This window comes from Anarhichas minor, unplaced genomic scaffold (assembly GCF_050575085.1).
Source record: "Anarhichas minor isolate MPS153535 unplaced genomic scaffold, ASM5057508v1 ptg000057l, whole genome shotgun sequence".
NCBI classification, from domain to species: Eukaryota; Metazoa; Chordata; class Actinopteri; order Perciformes; family Anarhichadidae; genus Anarhichas; species Anarhichas minor.
In genome coordinates, this window is record NW_027466503.1 from 107,166 (window position 1) to 130,000 (window position 22,835).

A 22,835-nucleotide genomic window follows, 5' to 3' on the forward strand; every position below is an offset into this window, starting at 1 on the left:
TCTTTGTGTCCACTGACGTAAACGATAGAGCGTCTCTTGTCTCCTCATTGTCTCCGCATTGTAATTAAGTAAGTAAGTAAAATGTATTTATAAAGAGCTTGTCACAGACATTAGTCACAAAGTGCAAAACATGAGCAGAATTCCAAACATAATTAAAGCTGCAAGCAGCATTGTACGGGCCCTTGCACCTTCCCGCGTCTCGGGGGTACTGGCGGGACGCTGGCAGAGGCGGCCATAAATATCTGCGACCATCAGACAGCGCGCCCACAAGTAAGACAAATTTTTAATGCTTGGACTGTGTGATGCTGGAAATTATGTGGTGCAAATATTCCACCAGTTCCTGTATCCACTATGTGGCGCTAGAGAACACGTGCAAACATGCATTATGTTGCTCTACATCAAGTATAGACCACATCATGTAAATATCATGTAAATCGGATTCAGTTTGTCACATAACGCTGTCTTCCTGTTGCCAGTAGGTGGCGCTATGACTTTGAGTGAAAATTGGCTTGTAGACATCCTCAGGCCATGACTGTTATCAAGTATGGCAAGTTTGGGACAGATTTGACCAAGTTCAGTAGAGTTACATCAGCTTGTTGTTTAATGGTGAATCACCTACAATGGCCGCCACGTCACGGCTACACCATTCCATCAAACGTAAAGCTTTGAGTAACTTTTAATTGCAGCAGGTCTTCAGATTGTACTGACCAAATTTGAAGTGGATCTGACAAAGTCCCTAGGAGGAGTTCGTTAAAGTATAGCGACTAGAAATCAAGGGGAAATGCACACAAATATCTAAATGGCCAACTTCCGGTTGGTTTTAGAGCATGGACCCAAGAGACTTTTTTTTAAGACTCCATGTGATACATGTGCCTACCAAATATCATACATGTAGGTCAAACGTAGCGCTGGGGCTGCATTTTTGAATATTTGTAGGGGGCGCTATCGAGGCAATTTTCAACGGTCAAGCCAAAATGCAATGGCACGGCAATGGGCGCCACATAAAATGAAGGACGTTCAATTTCAGGAGACCATTTTAGTAACTTTTCATCATTAATGTCTTTAGATCATCCTGACCAAATTTGAAGTCGATCGCATGAATTCTGTGGGAGGAGTTTGTTAAAGTACAACGTCTGAAAACGAAAATTGACAAAAAAAGCCCAAAATGGCTTAACTACTGTATCGCTCCCTACTGGTTGAATGGAATGAAAATTGTAGGGTACGTAACAATATACGATGTACACATATGAGACAAATGTCGCGATTATAGGTTAAAAGGTTTTGAAGTTATAAGTATTGAAAAACTAAGCCACACCTTATGAAGTTCATTGGTCCATATCTTCTAAACGTAATGAGATATCAAACATATTTTGATAACGTTTTATTATATAGATCCAATACTGATCCACAGCCAATTTAGTAGCAATCGGACTCAGCGTGTAGGAGGAGGTTGCAAAAATGGGTTTTTCACAAAATTCAAAATGGCGTTAAGTTTTGGTAGGCGGAGCTTAGGGGTCCATTTGGTTGCATGCCTGTGTAAAATTTCAAGTTAATTGGACATACGGGATGAGGGGGCTAAATTCTAGGGGGCGCTAGCGAGCAATTTTTTCATGTTCGAGCGTGGGACCCATAAAATATAAAATTTATCAGCAGTCCTGATATGCATGCCGACTTTGGTGAGTTTTCGGATATGATAAAGCCCCAAAAAAGGCGATTCATTCGAGAGAATATTAATAATAATTCCTACAGTTTCAATAGGGACCTCGCGGCCTGACGTTGTCGGTGCTCGGGCCCTAATAATAATAAAAATAAACATTAGAATAACAATAGGTCCTCCACTCCGACTACGTCGGTGCTCGGGCCCTAATAATAATAATAATTCCTACAGTTTCAATAGGGACCTCGCGGCCCGACGTCGGTGCTCGGGCCCTAATAATAATAATTCCTACAGTTTCAATAGGGACCTCGCGGCCCGACGCTGTCGGTGCTCGGGCCCTAATTAGAGCTGCGAGCAGCATTGATCGGGCCCTCGCATTTTCACGCATGTAGCCATTCAGTTCTGTGACCATCAGACACTGCATGCACGAGTTAGACAGTATTTCCTGTGGTAGCAGCAGCATAGCCAGTTCATTTTGCCAGGTCTTAAGACTCGATTGTTTTGAGTGTATCTCCGAATATAATCATAAATGCAAGCCTGTAAAGTTTGACAAAAAGACGATTGTTTGTGAATGCGCTTTAGTGTAACATAACAGACTGTCAAAGTAAATGCAGGTCTCAAAAACAACCGTTTGTTTGTGCAGGTAGCTCTGTCAATCATTGCTGAGGGACTCAAAGCGGGAACAGTCAAGGAGAAATGGCACAACATTCTAGAAACATCTCACTTTGCACATATTTAGATCAGAAAAGTCTTATTTTCTGGTGGTGTGCCCACAAATCTTTAATAAGTTCAGTGTTTGGACCGCTGTAATTATAGCATCCTGCTTACTGTCATGGTTGCTAGTAGGTGGTGCTGTGAGCTAATATTGGCATGCAGAAGTTCTAAAGCCATGACAGTCATCAACCATGTCAAGTTTGGAACAGTTCTGAAAAAGTTACAACAGCTTGATGTAAAATGGTCGCCACACCACGTCCGTGTCGTTCGATGAAACCTCAAGCTTTTCGTAACTTTTAATCACTAAGGTCTTAAGATTGTTCTGACCAAATTCTAAATTGATAGGATTAATTCCCTAGGAGGAGTTTGTTAAAGTAGAGCACCTGGAAATTGCAAAAAAAACACGAGAAATTCATACCAAATTCAAAATGTCTGACTTCCGGTTGAGTTTAGAACCCTTAGACTTTTTTTAAGTTTAGATGTGATACACCTGCTTACCAAATTTGATACATCAAGGTGAAACGTACTGCGAGGGCTGCATCGTCGAAATATTGTAGGGGGCGCTATCGAGCCGACTTGCCACTCTGAAGCATTAAAATCACATCAGATAACTACATTCAGGATTTTAAATGTGTATGACAAGTTTGATTATGTTTTGAGCATTTTTAGCTCCTCAAAAACACCTTCGTTTTTCATGGTGAACAAAGCGTCGCCACGGCAACAGCTTTTCACGAAACAAGCCTTGAGTAACTTTTAATCACCAAGGTCTTTAGATTGTTCTGACCAAATTTGAAGTCAATTCGATTCATTTCCTAGGAGTTCGTTAAAGTACAGCGCCTGGAAATCATAAAAACGACACTAGAAATTCATAAAAAATTCAAAATGGCTGACTTTCGGCTGGTTTTAGAGCATGGTCCCAAGAGACTTTATTTTAAGTCCAAATGTGATAAATGAGCCTACCAAATTTTGCAAATCTATGTGAAATCTGCGAGGGGTGCTTCGTGGAAATATTGTAGGGGGCGCTATTGAGCCGATTTGCCACTCTGAACGAATAAAATCATATTATATAACTACATTTTGGGCTTGTAATCTGTGTGCCAAGTTTGCTTATGTTTCGAGCATTTGTAGCCTCTCAAAAGCACCTTCGTTTTTCACGGCGAAGACTGCATCGCCACGGCAACGGCGTTCGACAAAACATCAAAAGCTTCATGAACTGGCATTATGAACTTCTTATATTTGTGTGGAACTAATTTGATGTTGATCTGATTTACCTACTAAGAGAAACAAGCCAAAGTATAAAGACTTTAACTTCCTGTTACCAGTAGGTGGCACTATGACTATGATTCAAAGTTGGCCTGCAGATGTCTTCAGGGCTGGAGTCTAATCAAACATGTGAAATCTGGTAAAGATCTGATGATGTGGAGTCGAGTTACATCATGAGTTACATCATGAGTTGTTCATGGCGAAGGATTGAAATTCGCCGAGCCGCCACGTCGCCGCCCTTCAACAACTTCTTAGAATCTTCACAATGAAGCATTATCAAGGTCTTAAGGCTTTTCTGACAAAACTTTAGAGGGATCTGATTAATCTGTGAGGGGCAGGATGTCAAAGTACACAATTTACAACTTCCTGTTGCCACTAGGTGGCGCTATTACTATGATTCTAAATTGTCTTATAGATGTGTTCTGGGTCAGGATGTTATGACATATGAGAGATTTGGAGCAGATTAGACAATGTACGGCCGAGTTACAACTTCCTGTTTCGTGGCGAATGGTGTTTTTTTTGCCGCCACGCCACGGATACATAGTTCGATAAGTTTTTGATCTTTTAGTAAATTTTTACTGCCAAGGTCTCAAGAGCATACTGACCAAATCTGAAGTCCATCGGTATAAATCTCTAGGAGTACGACGTTAAAATATGATGCCTTGAAACGGTCAAAAAACGTCATCAAATTCAAAATGGCCGACTTCCTGTTTGGTTTAGTGAAAAATTCCAAGAGTATTTTTGTACGTCCCATCACGATCCACATACCTACCAAATTTCATACAGCTAGGTGAAACCCGATGTTGGGGCTACTCAATAGGGGGCGCTATCGAGCCAATATTTCATACACCTGGACACCCCAATCAGACTGCAATTTTCGCAAATTCTGGCTTGCGTGCTGTGACAAAGTGGGTGAGAACACACCATTTGTCCCCATATTACATTCATCTATAAGTCTGACCATGCTTTTCAATTGTTTGTTTCCCATACCCACCATGTGTTCCAGAGGTTAAAGGGGGAGGCACCCAACCATTTCCTCTATTTACATCAAATTAGGATGATGTCATCAGTGATGTCATTGGGTCAAACCAAGTATGGGGGAGAGTATGTACAGGTAGATTTGTAGTTTAGTTATGATCTGTTTTACATTGTTGTGAGTGTATAGCAAATTGTAAACCATATAAAATTGTTGGTTACCTAAAGGGGTGCTGTAAGGTATAGGTCGTGTCTGTTAACTAGTGAGTCAGTAATTGGTGTCACCTGCACTCATGGTAGGAACTGAATCCTGCTGATAGGAGGCTCTATATAAAGGTGATGACTGACTGAACAGAAAAGAAAGGAAGATCAGTGTGTAGCTGTGTGCATGTGATTATGTTACTTTAAGATGAGTTGAGTCTTATTCAGTTAAGCTAAGTCAAACGTTTGTTTTGATAGTATATATTACACGTTACACGTGTAGCAGGGCACTTTTATAAATAAAACACCTTTTGATATTGTAACAAAGTCTCTCGTGTCTGCCTCCTACCACTTCAGAAGCCACTCAGGTCAGGCTTCACCACACGTGCAAAATTTCAAAAGTTTTCCAGTATCCCAAGCACCTCCTTTTTGCGACGAAACACGTACGATAATAATAAACAATAGGTCATTCGCTCAGACTACATCGGTGCTCGGGCCCTAAATATGATCTTATATCAATAAACCTTTGAAAGTCACAACCTCTCTATGATTGAGGGGTTAGGGTTAGGGTCAACATGGCGACGGCTGAGCCGGCAGCTAGAAGCTAAGGTGTTTACCTAAAGGGGACCATGAGGGGGATGGGCTACGTTTACATGACGACGCTGTCTGTCTGTACGGCAGAGCGGTGAGCTCACCAGTGGGGCACGCTCCCATGAATGATCACATGCACGCTCCCATGCATTAACATGCACGCTCCCATGCATTAACATGCACGCTCCCATGCATTAACATGCACTCACATGTACGCTCACATGCACTAAAAGACACGCGGCTGACCGGCTCAGTGAACAAAGAGAAGCTCTGATAAAAACAGAGACTTAACTCCTCTATATCTTTATATAGATGATAGTTATTGATCAGATATTAATGATCTGGATGTTTAATAGAATTCAAAGACACCTACAGTCACAATATTATTGTTATTTTCATTACCATTATAATAATTATATCAAATTCAGTATATCAGATTAACAAGCATTATTCACAATAAAATAATTATAAAGTCACATTTTTAAACAAATCTACATTGATGTTTTCGTCCTGCTGAGACGGACGGACAGATGGACAGTCTTTCTGTCCGTCTCTCATCATTCAGTCTTCAGGTCCTCGGCGGACATCTTTGTAGTTCAGGCCTCAGTGGGAGACTCGTCGTCGTCTCCGTAGACGACGCCCTTCAGGTAGACTCGTTTGAACTCCTCAAACACCATGTCCTCTGGTTCACTGCAGAGACACACAGGGGAGGACAAAGACATCATCAACATCAACAATTATTATTGATGATCAATGATCATCAACAATTATTATTGATGATCAATGATCATCATCAACGAGCTCACCTCTCTTTGGCTGAAGTCACAAGGTTCAGACCGGACAAAAAAGAAAAGAGAAAAGTGTTTATATGTAAAAACATAATCAAACATATTTAGAGAGAAATACAAGTTTGAAGACATTTAGAGGAAGAAATTAAACTACAAACGCGTTTCGGTCTTTATTTAAAGAAGCTGATTCATAAGAGCTGATGAGCAGCAAACCGGAAATGAATCTTCATCAGCTGCTGATGTCAGCGATACACAACAAGCTGCTTAACGCACGCAGGCAGGCAGGGAGCAGTTTCTTTTCTTCTTTTTTTTAAAAGGGCTCAAACCCGCACTGGGCTAGCTCCCACCTCAAACCGTCTGGGGGCGACCCAAAGCTGGACCGATAAGTCTTTAAAAAAAATTATAAAAAATAACTAAATACATTAAATATTTAAATATTATTTAACCTGGTTGACTGATCCTACTGTCCTGTTCTGGAGCTCCTGGTTGTGGTTTGCTGCCAGTGGACGGGGCGATACTGCCCCTGACTTTGTTTACGTTAAAAGCATTTTCTCGGACGTTATTATTTTGTAATTTATGTAATTTTCCCTCATTAACACACAAATGCTTCTTCTTTAAAAAAATCCTCCAACAGGAAATATTAAAGCGTTTTATAGAGTTATAAACATAAAGTCAAACAACAGGAAGGAGGAGGAGTTTACCTGGTTCAGGTTTAGGATTCATCAATCTGAATGGGAGCTCCAGAGACACCTCACTTTGAAACACACACATTGGTCAGAGAGACACAGACAGAGAGAGAGAGACAGACAGACAGAGACAGACAGACAGAGAGACAGACAGAGAGAGAGACAGACAGAGAGACAGGCAGAGAGAGAGAGAGACAGACAGAGAGAGAGACAGAAAGACAGAGAGACAGGCAGAGAGAGAGACAGGCAGAGAGAGAGACAGACAGGTAGTTCTCACCTAGATCCAACCGTCCTATGAACAGAAGCAGAGAGAACGGTGTGAGATGATGCGTTCAGGAGCAATAGTTTATATTTCAGACTTCTGTGAGGTCACTGGTTCTGGTTAGCTGGTTCTGGTTCAGGTTCACTGGTTCTGGTTCAGGTTCACTGTCTCCTCTCTGATCTCTTCACTGGTTCTGGTTCACTGGTTCTGGTTCAGGTTTACTGTCTCCTCTCTGATCTCTTCACTGGTTCTGGTTCACTGTCTCCTCTCTGATCTCTTCACTGGTTCTGGTTTACTGGTTCTGGTTCACTGTCTCCTCACAGATCTCTTCACTGGTTCTGGTTTACTGGTTCTGGTTCACTGGTTCTGGTTCACTGTCTCCTCTCTGATCTCTTCACTGGTTCTGGTTCACTAGTTCTGGTTCACTGTCTCCTCTCTGATCTCTTCACTGGTTCTGGTTTACTGGTTCTGGTTCACAGATCTCTTCACTGGTTCTGGTTTACTGGTTCTGGTTCACTGATATCTTCACTGGTTCTGGTTCACTGTCTCCTCACTGATCTCTTCACTGGTTCTGGTTCACCATCTCCTCTCTGATCTCTTCACTGGTTCTGGTTCACTGTCTCCTCACTGGTTCTGGTTTACTGGTTCTGGTTCACTGATCTCTTCACTGGTTCTGGTTCACTGGTTATCTGTCTCCTCACAGATCTCTTCACTGGTTCACCGTCTCCTCTCTGATCTCTTCACTGGTTCTGGTTTACTGGTTCACTGTCTCCTCTCTGATCTCTTCACTGGTTCTGGTTTACTGGTTCACTGTCTCCTCTCTGATCTCTTCACTGGTTCTGGTTCACTGTCTCCTTACTGATCTCTTCACTGGGTTACTGTCTCCTCTCTGATCTCTTCACTGGTTCTGGTTCATGTTCAGGTTCACTGTCTCCTCACTGATCTCTTCACTGGTTCTGGTTCACTGGTTCTGGTTCACTGTCTCCTTTCTGATCTCTTCACTGGTTCTGGTTTAGTGGTTCTGGTTCACTGTCTCCTCTCTGATCTCTTCACTGGTTCTGGTTCACTGTCTCCTCACTGATCTCTTCACTGGTTCTGGTTCACTGTCTCCTCTCTGATCTCTTCACTGGTTCTGGTTTACTGGTTCTGGTTCACTGTCTCCTCACAGATCTCTTCACTGGTTCTGGTTCACTGGTTCTGGTTCACTGTCTCCTCTCTGATCTCTTCACTGGTTCTGGTTCACTATTTCTGGTTCACTGTCTCCTCTCTGATCTCTTCACTGGTTCTGGTTTACTGGTTCTGGTTCACTGATATCTTCACTGGTTCTGGTTCACTGTCTCCTCACTGATCTCTTCACTGGTTCTGGTTCACCGTCTCCTCTCTGATCTCTTCACTGGTTCTGGTTTACTGGTTCTGGTTCACTGTCTCCTCACTGGTTCTGGTTTACTGGTTCTGGTTCACTGTCTCCTCACTGATCTCTTCACTGGTTCTGGTTCACCGTCTCCTCTCTGATCTCTTCACTGGTTCTGGTTTACTGGTTCTGGTTCATTGTCTCCTCACTGGTTCTGGTTTACTGGTTCTGGTTCACTGATATCTTCACTGGTTCTGGTTTACTGGTTCTGGTTCACTGATCTCTTCACTGGTACTGGTTTACTGGTTCTGGTTCACTGATCTCTTCACTGGTACTGGTTCTGGTTCACCGTCTCCTCTCTGATCTCTTCACTGGTTCTGGTTCTGGTTCACTGGTTATCTGTCTCCTCACTGATCTCTTCACTGGTTCTGGTTCACTGTCTCCTCACAGATGTCTTCACTGGTTCTGGTTCACTGTCTCCTCACTGATCTCTTCACTGGTTCAGGTTTACTGGTTCTGGTTCACTGTCTCCTCACAGATCTCTTCACTGGTTCTGGTTCACTCTCTCCTCACTGATCTCTTCACTGGTTCTGGTTCACTGTCTCCTGACTGATCTCTTCACTGGTTCTGGTTTACTGGTTCTGGTTCACTGTCGCCTCACAGAGTGGTAATCGGTCAGTAACAAAGGATCTTCAACATCAGTCTATCAGCTGACCTCCCAGCATGCTGAGCGGTTCAGACTCACCCAGAAGCAATCATCCTCACCACGACCTTATAGAAGACCAGCATCCCCTGAACCTCCTTCAGCACCTCCTGCTTCACTCTGAGACAAAGGGACAAAGAGACAAAGAGTTAGAGAGACAAAGCGACAGAGAAAAAAGAGACAGAGACAAAGAGTCAGATAGACAAAAATACACAAAGATAGAGACAACAAGACAGAGAGACAAAGATAGAGAGACAGAGAGTCAGAGATACAAAGATAGAGGGACAGAGAGTCACAGATACAAAGATAGAGAGACAGGGACAGAGAGTCAGAGAGACAAAGAGACAAATACAGAGACAAAGATAGAGAGACAGAGAGACTGAGATGGATTGCTTTGTAACTTTATAAGACCTGCTAACATCCAGTTAGTTTTGAAAACGGTTGTCATCAACCCACCCCTAAAATTTTATAGTTGTGGAAAAATATATGCAAACAATGCCGATCTGTCAAGCCAACTGTCAAATCAAGACATGGTGAAATTTGGATATGGGAAACGCAATGAAAAGGAAAAGAAATGCACGAAACCAGCGGCTCTGCTTCAGCTAAGCCACACTCCGATTATCACAATTTTCCTGCTGTTATCTGGAGATATTCATCCGTGCCCCGGCCCGCTGCACACTACACCAGGGAAGGAAGCCAACTCCAAAGCGGTTGATCCATGGATTACACCTGAAGCTGTTTGGAGAGCGCTGCCTTCTCGGAATGGAGGGGCTGGTGCAGCGGCCGATGGGCCATTGCTAGTTTTCCAGACAGGATTCTACCGATGCCCGCAGGCCGGTCAGCAGCATGCCTTGGGGGGACTACCGGCGCTGGAGCCGAGCCTGGAAGCTAACGTGATGGCCGGCAGCACCGCGGGTTTGTCGGAGGCTCCGTGCGGTTCGACATCATCGAGAAATGAGGCGGACACTGCACTGACTGAGTCACAGAGTGTTCTGACCATTGATGCATCTGTTCAGGTAGTCCACGTGTAATTGGAAAGATTACCCAAAATGTAAACAAGAAACTGCTAAATCCCGCGATCTCAAAGAACAGGAAGTGGGCCGTATTCCGGACTGTCAATCATTCAAGAACAGTGTGGGATCCTAAAGTTATGCCAAAAGGTCTCTTAGGTGGGCATCTGAACATAAGAAGTATTAAATCTAAAAGTGATCAAGTCCATCATCTCTTGCTTGATTCCAATTTAGACTTTCTTTGTTTATCTGAGACCTGGCTCCACAAAAATTCTAAAAATAGATTTAATATTTAGTAATAGGCCTGAGAGAGTTCTAAAATCTCTCAATATGGTAACTGGTCTCTCCAACCACAATCTGACTCTGGTAGCCAGGAAACTAACCAGCAAGCGTTTTAGGCCTTCCGTCAGGGATGATGAATCTTTTAGAATCCCCAAAAACAATCAAGAAAACTTTAAAAACACTGTTCAACTAATTGACTGGGATGAACTACTGTTGGGAATAGACATTGAGGAAGACAGTCAAAAATTCTCAAAACAATTAGAGAACACCATCAAGGATTTTAATCGCAAATTTAGGCACAAAAATATCAAACGCACTGTTCCTTGGATAAATGATGATATCTTAAAATGAATGAAAGAACGGGATTGTGTCTTAAAAACTGCAATTAAAAATAAATCGAGCCATGACAGACAACATTTTGCTATGCTGATCCCATCAGCAAAATCATCAACCTCTCAAAGCATGTTTCCCAGTGTTTGGAAATCGGCTGCTGTTGTGCCAGTATTCAAAGATGGAGATCCCCTTTCTACCTGTAACTACAGACCCATCAGTATCCTGCCAACAATATCAAAAGTTGCAGAGAAGTTGGTAGCTGAGCAAATGATCTGCCATTTGAATACCAGTTATTTTTCCCTTCACCCAATGCAATTCGGCTTCAGAGCAAATTACTCTACTGAGACAGCACCTGTTTCTTCACAGAAAAAAATCAAATTTCTATTGGACAAAGGGGGAGTTGTTGGAGTTGTGTTTCTTGATCTCAAGAAGGCATTTGACACTGTTAACCATAGCATTATTTTGTCTAAATTGCACGGCTATAATTTATCCTCAGGTACACTTAGATGGATTGAATCGTATTGGCTAAATAGATCACAGTATGTCCAAATACAGAACTATCAATCTACCGCCCTCCACTTGTCCACAGGCGTCCCACAAGGATCTGTCCTGGGCCCACTGCTGTTCTCTTTATATATCAATGATCTGCCATCAGCATGCCCTGACACCAACATCTAAATGTATGCAGATGACACTGTGATTTACTTGCATGGTAGCAAAATGGGACAAGTGGCAAATGAACTCACTAACTCCATGGTTCATGTAACTGCATGGTTAAAGCAATGCTGTTTACAACTAAACGTATCCAAAACAGTATGTATGTTTTTTACCAAAACAAACTGGTAGTGTAGAGCCGGATGTTTTTGTATCTGGGGAGAGGCTACGGGTTGTACCTGACTACAAGTATCTCCGAGTACTTTTTGATTCCAAATTGTCATTCAAATCTCAGGTGAAAAAGGTCTGTAACTGGGTCAAATTTAATCTATCAAATTTCAGGTTCACACGAAACTACAAGTCAACAGAGGCAGCTAAGACATACATGCTTTCTATGGTCGTTTCCCATATCACTTACTGTTTCACAACCTGGTCACAGGCTAGCACCACTACTCTGAAACCACTACAGTCATTGTATAAACGTACACTCAAAATCCTTGATAAAAAATCTGTTCGTTCTCATCATTGCCCTATACTAACAAAATATAACTTGTTTAGTTGGGAGAACATGATTAAATATGTGAATGTCTGTCTCATGTACAAGATTATACATGGCTTGACCTCTCCTCCGCTTAAACAATTTGTTATCCCAAGAACAACTGGTTATCGGCTCACAAGAGGAGCAGCAAGAGGGGATTGCATTATCCCACTCAGGAAAAGTGCTTTCAGTCAGTCTGCATTTTCAGTACAAGCTGCACTACAATGGAACTCCATCCCAGTGACCATTAGAGAACTACACACATACAGGTCATTTAAAGCTCACTTACAGAAATGGTTAGTTAGTACCCAGCTCTGTCAGCACTAGATTGTAACTGTTTCTCTGTCTGTGTTGAACTTCCCTCGATCTGTCTGTTGTCACCTGTCTGTCTTTCTTTAAATTGCCGGTCAACCGTCAACTACCTGCATGCTTGTCTTTTATTGTTGTTTAGCTGGGTCTGAGTGATTTATGTATTTCACATACTCCGTATGCTTTTATATTTTGTGCCTCTGACGTGGATGTTTTTTAGTGTCTAAACAACTACAGCATAATACTGTTTTTAGTCCATGTTTCTATTTTAACATAGTCATCCTTTTTATTTGCTTTGTGTGTGTTGACTTTGAGAGCCTCTGTGTTGCATGTCTTGTCTGTACTTGACAATGTATAACAGTTTTATTCTCACTTTTTTCATTGTTTGTGCACGCATTGTTAAGTGTCAATATTGTATAACCTTTTAACTTTAATCTTACATTCTGTTTTTAGGTTTATTTTGTAAACATCTGCCTTTGGGACTACAGATGAAAAATAGCCTTTTGGCTTTAACTCTGGCGCATTTGCAGAAATGTTTTTATTAATGTGCACTGTCCCGTTCAAATAAACCAATAAATACAAAATAGACAAAGAGACAAAGACAGAGAGACAGAGAGTCAAAGATAGAGAGACAGAGGGACAGAGAGTCAGAGAGACAAAGAGACAGAGAGACAAAGACAGAGCTTCAGAGAGACAAAGACAAAGAGACATAGACCAACCATAAACCATCTCCTGAAGCCACAACCATCCTCTTCAACTGAGGCTACAGAGGAGCAATGCAACTTTTTCAGATCCAAAGTCAACAACATTCGCTCTCTGATGTCCAGCTCTCCATCTATGCTTCCCTCTGACACCAACACCTTATCTGCAAGTGTGCTGTCTCCTCTACATCTTGCTGAGGTTCGGGAGAGCCATGTTGAGGAAATCCTCAGAAAAATGAAACCCTGTACCTGTACCCTGGACCCCATTCCTACTGCTCTGCTCAAATCACATATCCCCACTCTCAGTCCTTTCATCACCAAAGTTGTTAACCTTTCCCTTCAGTCTGGCTGTGTCCCACCTGCACTCAAGGTTGCTGTCATCCGTCCCCTTCTCAAGAAGCCCACCCTGGACCCGGAGGTTCTAGCCAACTACAGGCCTATCTTCAACCTCGCCTTCCTGTCCAAAGTGTTAGAGAAGGTAGTTGCTTCTCAACTTCAGGACCACCTCAAACACAAACAACTTGTTTGAAACATTTCAGTCAGGATTTCGTTCAGCCCACAGCACTGAAACAGCTTTGCTCAGGGTGACGAATGACCTGCTGATGACAGCCGATGCAGGATCACCCTCACTCCTCATCCTCCTGGACCTGACTGCTGCATTTGACAGTGCTACCTTTAGGGTTAGGGTTAGGGCTTTCAGGCAGAACTGAATATGTCTCACTGGGAAGATGCAAGTCCAGACTGCTCCCCGTCTCCTGTGGTGTTCCGCAAGGGTCGGTCCTCGGCCCCATCCTCTTCATTATTTACATGCTCCCCCTCGGTCGTGTCATCAGCAGACATAGGATGTCTTTCCACTGTTATGCCGACGATACACAGCTCTACATCAAAGCTGCCCCAAGCCCCTCTGCAGCCATGTCATGTCTCACCGCCTGTCTTGGAGAGATAAAGGCGTGGATGAGCAACAACTTTCTCCAGTTAAACAGTAGCAAAACAGAAGCCCTCCTTGTTGGCACTCCACACCAGGTTCAGTCATCCTCCATAACTCATCTCACCTTCGACGGTCAGGTCATCCCCCCTCTCCTCCACAGTCACTAATCTGGGAGTTAGGTTTGACCCACACCTGACCTTTAATGACCATATAAAACACCTTTGCAAAACCTCATTTTATCATCTCAAAAATATCTCCAAACTCCGCCCCACTTTAACCCTGTCAGATGCAGAGAAGCTCGTCCACGCCTTTATCTCCTCAAGACTGGACTACTGTAACTCACTATTCACTGGGATCACTGCCAAGAGCATCCAGAAGCTGCAATACATTCAAAACAGCGCTGCCAGGATCCTGATGAGTCCGGAAGTATGAGCACATAACACCCATTCTGCACTCACTACACTGGCTCCCTGTCTCATTCCGGATTGACTACAAAGTCCTACTACTCACACATAAATGCATAAATGGACACGCACCTCCCTACCTCCAAGAACTCATCACTCCCCAAATCTCCACCCGCACCCTCAGATCTTCAAACAGCTCGCTCCTCCGGGTCCCCAACACCAAGCTCCGCACCATGGGCGACCGGGCCTTTGGCTCGGCAGCTCCACGCCTGTGGAACAGTCTCCCTGACCACCTAAGGGCAACACAGACACTGGTCTCTTTAAGACTGGCCTAAAAACCTTTCTATTCAGGAAGGCGTTTCTGACCTAAATCACTGTCAGTTATTTCTTTTGTGTTTGTTTATTCACTGTTTTTGTATTATGTTTACTAGTTCTTTTATTATAGTTTGTTTTAACTATGTTTTAACTATGTTTTAACTATGTTTTAACTATGTTTTAACTATGTTTTTACTGTTTTTACTATGTAGGGTTAGGGTTAGGGTTGAGATGTTTTGAATGAAAAGTGCGTTACAAATAAAATGCATTATTATTATTATTATTAAAGAGACAGAGACAAAAAGACAAAAACAGAGAGACAAAGAGACAAAAAGACAGAGGGACAGATAGTCACAAAGACAGAGTCAGAGAGACAAATAGACAGGACAACAAGACAAAGATAGAGAGACAACAAGACAAAGACAGAGAGTCAGAGAGACAAAGAGACAGAGAGAGACAAAGACAAAAAAAAAGAGAGACACAGGGACAAAGAGACAGAGACAGATCAAACAACCTATCTTTAGTTTTTGTCAGATACACATGTTATCATGTCACCGTCTCTCACTATCTCTCAGAATGTCTTTCAATGTCTCTCAGTGTCTCTCAATGTCTCTCAGTGTCCTACATGCTGGATGAAGCCAGGTTGGTGTCTTCATGTTTGGGTCGTCCGTCCAGAGCGAGTCCTCTGCAGTTCTTGTTGTGAGCCAGCAGAGGATAGAGAGTGTAGTCTTTCTTCAGACTGGTTCCAGAGGGGACCGAGTCTCTGTAACACACAACACACAGTAACACACACACACAACCCTAACCCTTCAAAATAAAATTCCCTCAGATAAAAGGACCCGGACTCACTTGGTCTCTTCTTTGGCGACTGACTTGACGTATTTGTCATTGGAGTAGAGAACGATGTTGGTCACTTGTTCCACTAAACACATCAAATGTTTGAATCAGAGGTTAAGAACAGAAGAATAAAGGTGTTTGTTCATGAAATGTAAAGACATTAATGTGGAGTTCACACCAAACACTAGACCGACGTTTCACATACAAAGTCAACGCAAAGAAGACAATTGACCCAAATTTGCACCCGAAGGTGATTGAAATACTAATTATTTCAATTTATTAACTTGATATATAATATCGTTAAAGCCGGTCAGCTCAAGTCTGATCAATCAGAACTCAGCGTTGAGATTCTGCTGATCGTTGGTGTTTATATCAGACTGATCTTCATCCTCGTCTTCTTCTGGTTTGGTGAAAACAACACCAGAGTTCAGTCACCTGACACACTGATGTCTTTGATGTTCCTGCTGGACGAGTTGGTGATTTCTACATTTACTCTGACAGGCTCACCATGGTAGAAAGTCTGCAGACAGAGAGAGAGACAGACAGGTCAGAGAGAGAGACAGACAGGTCAGAGAGACAGACAGAGAGAGACAGGACAGACAGAGAGAGACAGACAAACAGGTCAGAGAGAGAGAGAGACAGACAGACAGGTCAGAGAGAGAGAGAGACAGACAGACAGGTACAGACAGACAGACCTCTTTGCTCATGCTCAGTCTGACGTGTAGCGGTTTCTCAGACATCAGGAACTCAAAGGTGGTTTCAGTCTCTGGGACCAGTTCACCGAGTTCTGGACTGAACTGGATCTTACGGATGCTGAGGTGGACTGAATTCCTTCAGAAACAATAATAATAATGATAATAATAACAATAATAATAATGATGATAATAATAATAATAATAATAATAATAATAATAAAACGAATGACTCGCTGTTTGTTCTTGTCGTCCTGGTTTTCTCCACAGAAAGCTTTCACTTCAAACTCCACCGCACATTTCTGTCACATAGACAACTTTTTATAATTAAAGTTAGTATTATCAATATGAAGTACTGAAGTACTGGTTGTATTTAAATGTACTGGTGGTATTTATTTAAATGTACTGGTGGAGTTACCTTCCCCACATCAGACGGTCCCGGCTGCAGAGCAACAGAACACGGCAGGTTGTCTGGAAACTGAAACAAACACCGATTATTTATTACATCATCATTTATGGTTGAAGGGTCTGTTACAGGTGTCTGTGACATCACTGTTCTTGGGTCTGCTCAGGGTTCTGTTAAAGGGTCTATTCAGGGTTCTGTTCAGAGATCCGTTTAGGGTTCTGTTCAGACTTCTGTTTAGGGTTCTGTTCAGACTTCTGTTTAGGGTTCTGTTCGGGGTTAGAAACTGCATGCCGTTTGCCCTCCTTCCCACAGGAGGCACCAAGTGGTGATTCACTACACCACTGATGGATCTCCCACATTAGAAATGGAGGCCTAGCTGACGCCTTCTTCCTTTGTCCTGGAATGAGTGTTTGTTCCGTTTCCATGAATCTTTTGGACTGCTTTCAATGAAAGTACTTTATTTCTATGATCCATATTATGATGTAGTTTAGATGATTAGTGGATTATATATGAATTAATTTGTTTGTTATGATTTAAAGACCGACTATTATTAAAACATTCTAAATGTTGTAATCTCTTTTCTTTCTTTTATGTAGAACCGTGGGAATCAGATACAATCACCTCACAATAATGTCCTGGCAAAATAAGTGATTGAAACCTGGTGGTTTGTGCTCCAGTTTCAACGTTAAATCCATAACAGGTATATTCAGGGTTCTGTTCAGGAGATCTGTTCAGGGTTCTGTTAAAGGGTCTGTTTCAGGTTCTGTTCATAAGTCTGTTGAGGAATCGGTTTAGGTGTCTGTTTCTGGTCAAAAGTCTGTTTCTGGTTCTGTTCATGGGTCTGTTAAGGGGTCTGTTCAGAGTTCTGATCAGGGTTCCGCTCAGATGCTGCTGGTTTTTATGTCCGAGTGTTTGAGACTAATTCAAATTGTCCAGTCATAGTTCATGGTACACTGTGTTGAAGTTTTTGTTATCGTTGACTTACTAATATATATATTCATGTATGCGTGTTGGGTCCAGCACAACCTTTGGTGCTGCTCAGATTGTTTTAGAACCAAATCTAACTGGAAAGCATTTGATACAAACTCTGACTGAACACAGAAGTGCAAACATATGTCATGGGGTTGTTTGAATATAAGGGGATTCTTCAGGACTGGTCGATGGGTGGACTGGTAGGCGGGTGGATAGGGGGACTGGTGTACTGGGGGATAGGGGGACTGGTGTATAGGTGATCAGGATCCTCTTCACACACAGAACCACCTGTGTGTGAAGAGCTGTATCTGAGGTGATGTCTGAGCTGGAGGACGTGGGATGCTACATGTCTCAGTGTCTCACCTCAAAGAAGAAGGGAAAGGCGTTGTCTCCCAGCTTCAGGAGCAGCTTCTGCTGCATCTTGTTGTGAGTGAGCTTCTCTTTGTCCTGCAGCTCGGGGTAAACCTGCCGGGTCACCAGGAACAGGTCTCTCCTGAAGGCCACGCCCATCACATCCACGTCCTGGTGGCCGTACCGGAACGTACACGACAGCATCACGTAGACTAGAAACACATCATCACGTCACATTAACAGTCCACAGACCGGCAAAATCAGTTTCTGAATACTTTCAGATTAATGTTTATTCTATACAGTGAAAAAACAAGTTATGTTCAAGTAGCCACACCACAACGTAAAAATACTCACACAAACACAAAAAACAGGAATAAGCAGTACCACTAATGACCACTAGATGCTGAATCCACGAAAGTTCAGACTCTTCTTAGTCTTTTTCCCCAACAACCAATCAAAAGAGTTACTCAATAAAAGTTCCTCTTCAGGATCTTTTTGTCTTTAAGAAACAGTTAAAGGGTAAAAAATACACGACGGCAGCACAGTAACAGTCTGGACAATCTGACCCGTTATTCAGACACAAATGCTTTTACCTCTAAAAACTCCACCATAAACCAGCAGACTGTATGAGACCAGGATCCGGCTGACACTAAACTTTTTGTGACTTAAAAAAATAATAGAGAGAGGAACTGAGGAACAATACGATCTGTGAAAAGCTGCTGACGAGTCGGACTCAAACCTACGAGTCTCCCTTTACACAGTTTACCTTTACTTGTTTTGCTGTATAAATGTGTTAGTTTGCCTGTTTACGAGGGTGTTGTACACTTTCCCAGAACAGAAATTGAAACGTCTGCCGACTTCCTGTTGAGGCACATATTTTATGAATTGCTCCCGTTGCCCTTCCATGAGCTCTACTTCCTCTTTTCCTTCTGGACTTCTCTCTGGATAGGTTATGTGGACGAGAGTCTCTGGAAGTGTAGAACTTGGAGTTTGACCATAGACTGTATTCAAAGTGGATGAGTCACCATGACGTGTCCCTTTGGTTTATGGACTACCGTTCTGAAGCCTCAAGTTCAGCTTTTTGGTCGTTGCCATCTTGTTTTTTGGAACAAGAAGTGTCACTAGAGGGCGGAGTTAAGTACAACCGAAAACCAAATACATTTTTAAGACCAAAATGTTATATTTAACATTGATTAAGCGAAAACACGCTGTGAAAGGGTTACATTTGTAAGAGGAAAAGCAACCAGACCTGTCAATCACAGTGTAGCCCTGCCCTAAAGCATCCCCTGCTTTATGGTCTGTTTGACTCTAAATGGACCATAATGTACTAAATGAACATCATGCTGTATTGAAGAAGACTTGAAACTAGAGATTGAGACCATAAACTCATGTTTACAATGTTTACTGAGGTAATAAATCAAGAGAGAAGTAGAGTCATTTTCTCATAGACTTCTATACAACCAGAGGAGTCGCCCCCTGGTGGACACTAGAGAGAATGCAGCTTTAACACATGAAGAACCGGAGGTTGTCTCCTGGGTTAGACCCACTATAGTTACAGTAAACTTCGTCAATAGTCTGCAAGTCCATGTTGTGTTTTCAGCGAACTGTTTTAAGAATTGGAGATAGTTTTTCATGAATGAACAAAGTAATAAAATGTTGCGTACAAGATCTCAGCATGTCTACACATTGACTCATTAAGATTCTGTGTTACTGAGCAGGTTTATCATGGACCACGGATTAGACTTTTAGACATTTTGGACCATTTAATGTTCGAGTATTAACTTGAATGAGTGGACATAAAAATGAAAAAAAAAATTCAAAGAATGAGTCGCATGTTCTTTAGTGAACAAATGGATTAAAGGGTCACTTACTAAAACAATCATCTAAATGTATAATAAATATATAAGTCCTTTATGTTGTTTTCCACTCATAACATATTGTTGTTTGAGTTCATCACATTACATATCAAAGATTATAATACTTTTATCTATTGATGTGAAATCATTCTGATTATGTCACAACAGTAAAACATACCTTTCTTTCCTTTAAGCTGCAGCGGGTCGATCACAATAACTCCGTCTCAATGAGACAGAAAGAAACAGCGACTGTTAACTGGAGAGAAGTTTCTGTCTGCAGAAGAAGAACTGATCCAACGTTTAACATTTGATCTGTTTTAGTTTCTGAACATGAAGGTAAGATAGAGATCAGTGCTATCTTTGCGTAAATAATTTAAATCTGCTGCAGGACTCACTGCTCGCCAACACATTTTAAATAAAGTTAATCAAATGATCAGAAACAAGAGGTCTTTAAGACCCTGGTCCACCATGTATTTAGCCTAGCTTAGCACAAAGACTGGAAGCAGAGGCAAACTGTTAGCCTAGTTACATCACAACAGTTAAAACAAGTGTGACCGACATGTTGTAAGTTGTTCGCTCCGTCAGACATAAACCTGATGGGACAACAGATGTGAATTAGCTGGAAGCTAACTCTGGTGTCTATAGTTCACTTTGAACTCACCGACAGGATCCACGAAGTCACAGTGATCCACAAAGTCTCTCTTGGTCATGTAGACCGCCACCTGGAGCACACAGGAGGTTCAGAGGTGATGCCAGTTTAGTTTTATTGGACCTTTGAACCCTCGAGTCACTCAATCTTCCTAAAGACTCCCCAACATTGAGGACTCTGGTTCTTCTACTTTTACTCGACGAGGATTTCTGCACAACTTACCGACTTGTCGCGGGACGCTTTCTTAAAGACGACATGTTTGGGACTCATGTTGTCACGACCTGCAGTACGGAGAAACCCTACATGACGACTCATCAGTTAACATTCTAACTAACAGACACTGTTGCCCTAGCCCTACTGTTGCACGTTAAAACAATAGAACACCTCAGGCTCTAATTACTTTAACGGTTCTGTATTAAAGTCTATTCTAATTCAAATCAAACTGATTTCTTTCACCAACTGGATAATCAAACAAAAAGCCAGATTCATAAGTTCACATGTTCAACCCTCACAGATTGGAGTTCACTATGAACCTTGTGAGTTCTTTAATGTCTCAAACTCAGACTCCAGAGTAGCTCTGATCTTATCTTCAGCTAAACTTCTGAATAGATGTTTGTGTCGTTCACATTAAATTAAATGAACTCTGTCTGTGGTCAGTATGAATAATAAGACGCTCAGTAAACACTTAAAGAATCAAGGAGTCCTATCATCTTAACTTGCGACACAGAAACAGAAGAGACACTGACCTGAGAGCAGCAATGTGTGTTGAGCAGCAGCAGATTTCTAACAAGTGATCCGACCGATCAGAGCCGCATTTATAATGACCGCTCACATATCCACCTGGTCAGCATGCTGCTCATTACCCACTGAACGCACACTCAGCTAATCCTGCACCAACAAACGGGGAGATCTGCAGGTACAGGAGGCGTTCGCTGTCAACAGGAAATCACAGCACTTCTCTGAAAAAACACCGACAAAGATGGTTATTCTGACAAGACCAACAATTACCGTTTGTGGCTTTAAACTCCTCACGTTTAAACCCACGTACCTGCACGTCTCCTCACGTTTAAACCTACGTACCTTCACATCTCCTCACGTTTAACCCACGTACCTGCACGTCTCCTCACGTTTAAACCCACGTACCTGCACGTCTCCTCACATTTAAACCCACGTACCTGCACGTCTCCTCACGTTTAACCCCACGTACCTGCACGTCTCATCACATTAGGCTCGTTCGACTTAAGCCAGGCGTGCGCAGAATCGATCACCGGCGATCGGCGCAAAATGCATGCTGGGTAGATTTGCGTCCGACTTGCTCTGACGTCATGAAAACGTGCGTAACGATGATCTCACGTGAGCGAGGCGGCCGCAGATTTTAGAGCCAGGCTATGCAGAATTGCTCTCCACCGACTGCATGACCCCAGGGCATGATGGGAAACTTCTTGCTGTCTTCGGATCAAAGAACTGATTGGCTCTTAGATTTTCTTTAGTGGAAAAGGTGGGCGATCGTGGCTCACTGGGTTAAGAGGGTTGTCTGGTGACCACAAGGTTGTTAGTTCGAACCATGGCCTTTGATGTGTCGCATGTCAAAGACACCCCACTGCTCCCCATATATAGGGATGGGTCAAATGCAGAGACAAATTTATCCTTAATTAACAGGATAAATATAGTATAAAAAAATTTAAATCCAAATTTTCTGTCTAATTGTAATACTTAACGCTAGATTGTTGGCTATAAGTCTCATTTTGTGCAATAACAATAATAATATATAAGGTTATTTTTTTAGCATCTGTGAATAAAGATATTTATTGAGAAAGCCTACATCCTACTTGACGTCAACATTTTTTCAGTCAGAGCACTGGATGTGTCCATCGATTAATGATTGTGAAGCATCACAAAACGTATTAAAAGAAAAGCACAATTGTCACTGATGGAAACTTGCAGTGTTGCTTTTCGTGTGTAGCCTGTTTATGTAGCTGTGATGTTTGGACAGTGGTTCAGTTTTTAAATTTCTTAAATTTACGGTTGTATGATTTAGACATGACGCTATCTTTACATATATTTATTTATATAAATGTTTAAATAAATATGACATCCAAGAACTAAAATATGCCCAATCTTATATCCTCAATTCTAATAATAACATAGTTAAATATATAAAAAGACATCCAAACTTAAAGACCAGCAAATTTGGGGTTAAGTGTCTTGCTCAAGGACACATCGACATGCTCCTAGCGGAGCCGGGGATCGAACCGTCGCTCCTCTGATTGAAGGACGGCCCTGCACTCCACTTAGCCACAGTCGCCCAAGATCAGTTCTAGACTATGGCTGTGTGGCATATAGGTCGGCGTCTAAAACCTTGTTGGGAAAACTGGATGTAATACAAGTGTCAAGAATATGTAGTGGG

At 42.3% G+C, this 22,835-nt stretch overlaps 1 protein-coding gene across 4 annotated transcripts; it reads right to left on the reverse strand.

The window, feature by feature from the left end:
- Positions 1-5,749: 5,749 nt before the first annotated feature.
- Positions 5,750-20,716, reverse strand: LOC142932557 (S-arrestin-like). 4 transcript variants are annotated; one of them, XM_076076467.1, is made up of 15 exons: positions 20,651-20,716; positions 20,441-20,501; positions 19,958-20,002; positions 17,936-18,135; positions 16,613-16,672; positions 16,421-16,496; positions 16,198-16,325; positions 15,938-16,022; positions 15,515-15,587; positions 15,291-15,428; positions 9,234-9,311; positions 7,153-7,167; positions 6,871-6,943; positions 6,350-6,357; positions 5,750-6,091 (listed from the first exon to the last, which is right to left on the reverse strand). In XM_076076467.1, exons 1-15 carry the CDS (start codon positions 20,696-20,698, stop codon positions 5,998-6,000), a joined length of 1,182 nt encoding a protein of 393 aa, XP_075932582.1. In that variant the 5' UTR covers positions 20,699-20,716; the 3' UTR covers positions 5,750-5,997. The 4 variants fall into 4 exon arrangements, 3 of the variants coding, with proteins under 3 accessions (XP_075932582.1, XP_075932581.1, XP_075932580.1); XM_076076466.1 differs by lacking the exon at positions 6,350-6,357 and adding an exon at positions 6,208-6,217 and having other exon boundaries at positions 6,891-6,943; positions 20,651-20,698; XM_076076465.1 differs by lacking the exon at positions 6,350-6,357 and having other exon boundaries at positions 5,750-6,083; positions 6,891-6,943; positions 20,651-20,698.
- Between the last annotated feature and the right edge of the window lie 2,119 nt (positions 20,717-22,835).

Coding starts and splice junctions, on each gene's coding strand:
- LOC142932557 (XM_076076467.1), bottom strand. CDS start 20,698: ATGAGTCCCAAACATGTCGTCTTTAAGAAAGCGTCCCGCGACAAGTCG. Junction 16,326..16,420: donor GAACAAACAGCGAGTCATTC/GTTTTATTATTA, acceptor GAAGGAATTCAG/TCCACCTCAGCATCCGTAAG. Junction 15,588..15,937: donor CAAAGACATCAGTGTGTCAG/GTGACTGAACTC, acceptor TGATGTGTTTAG/TGGAACAAGTGACCAACATC.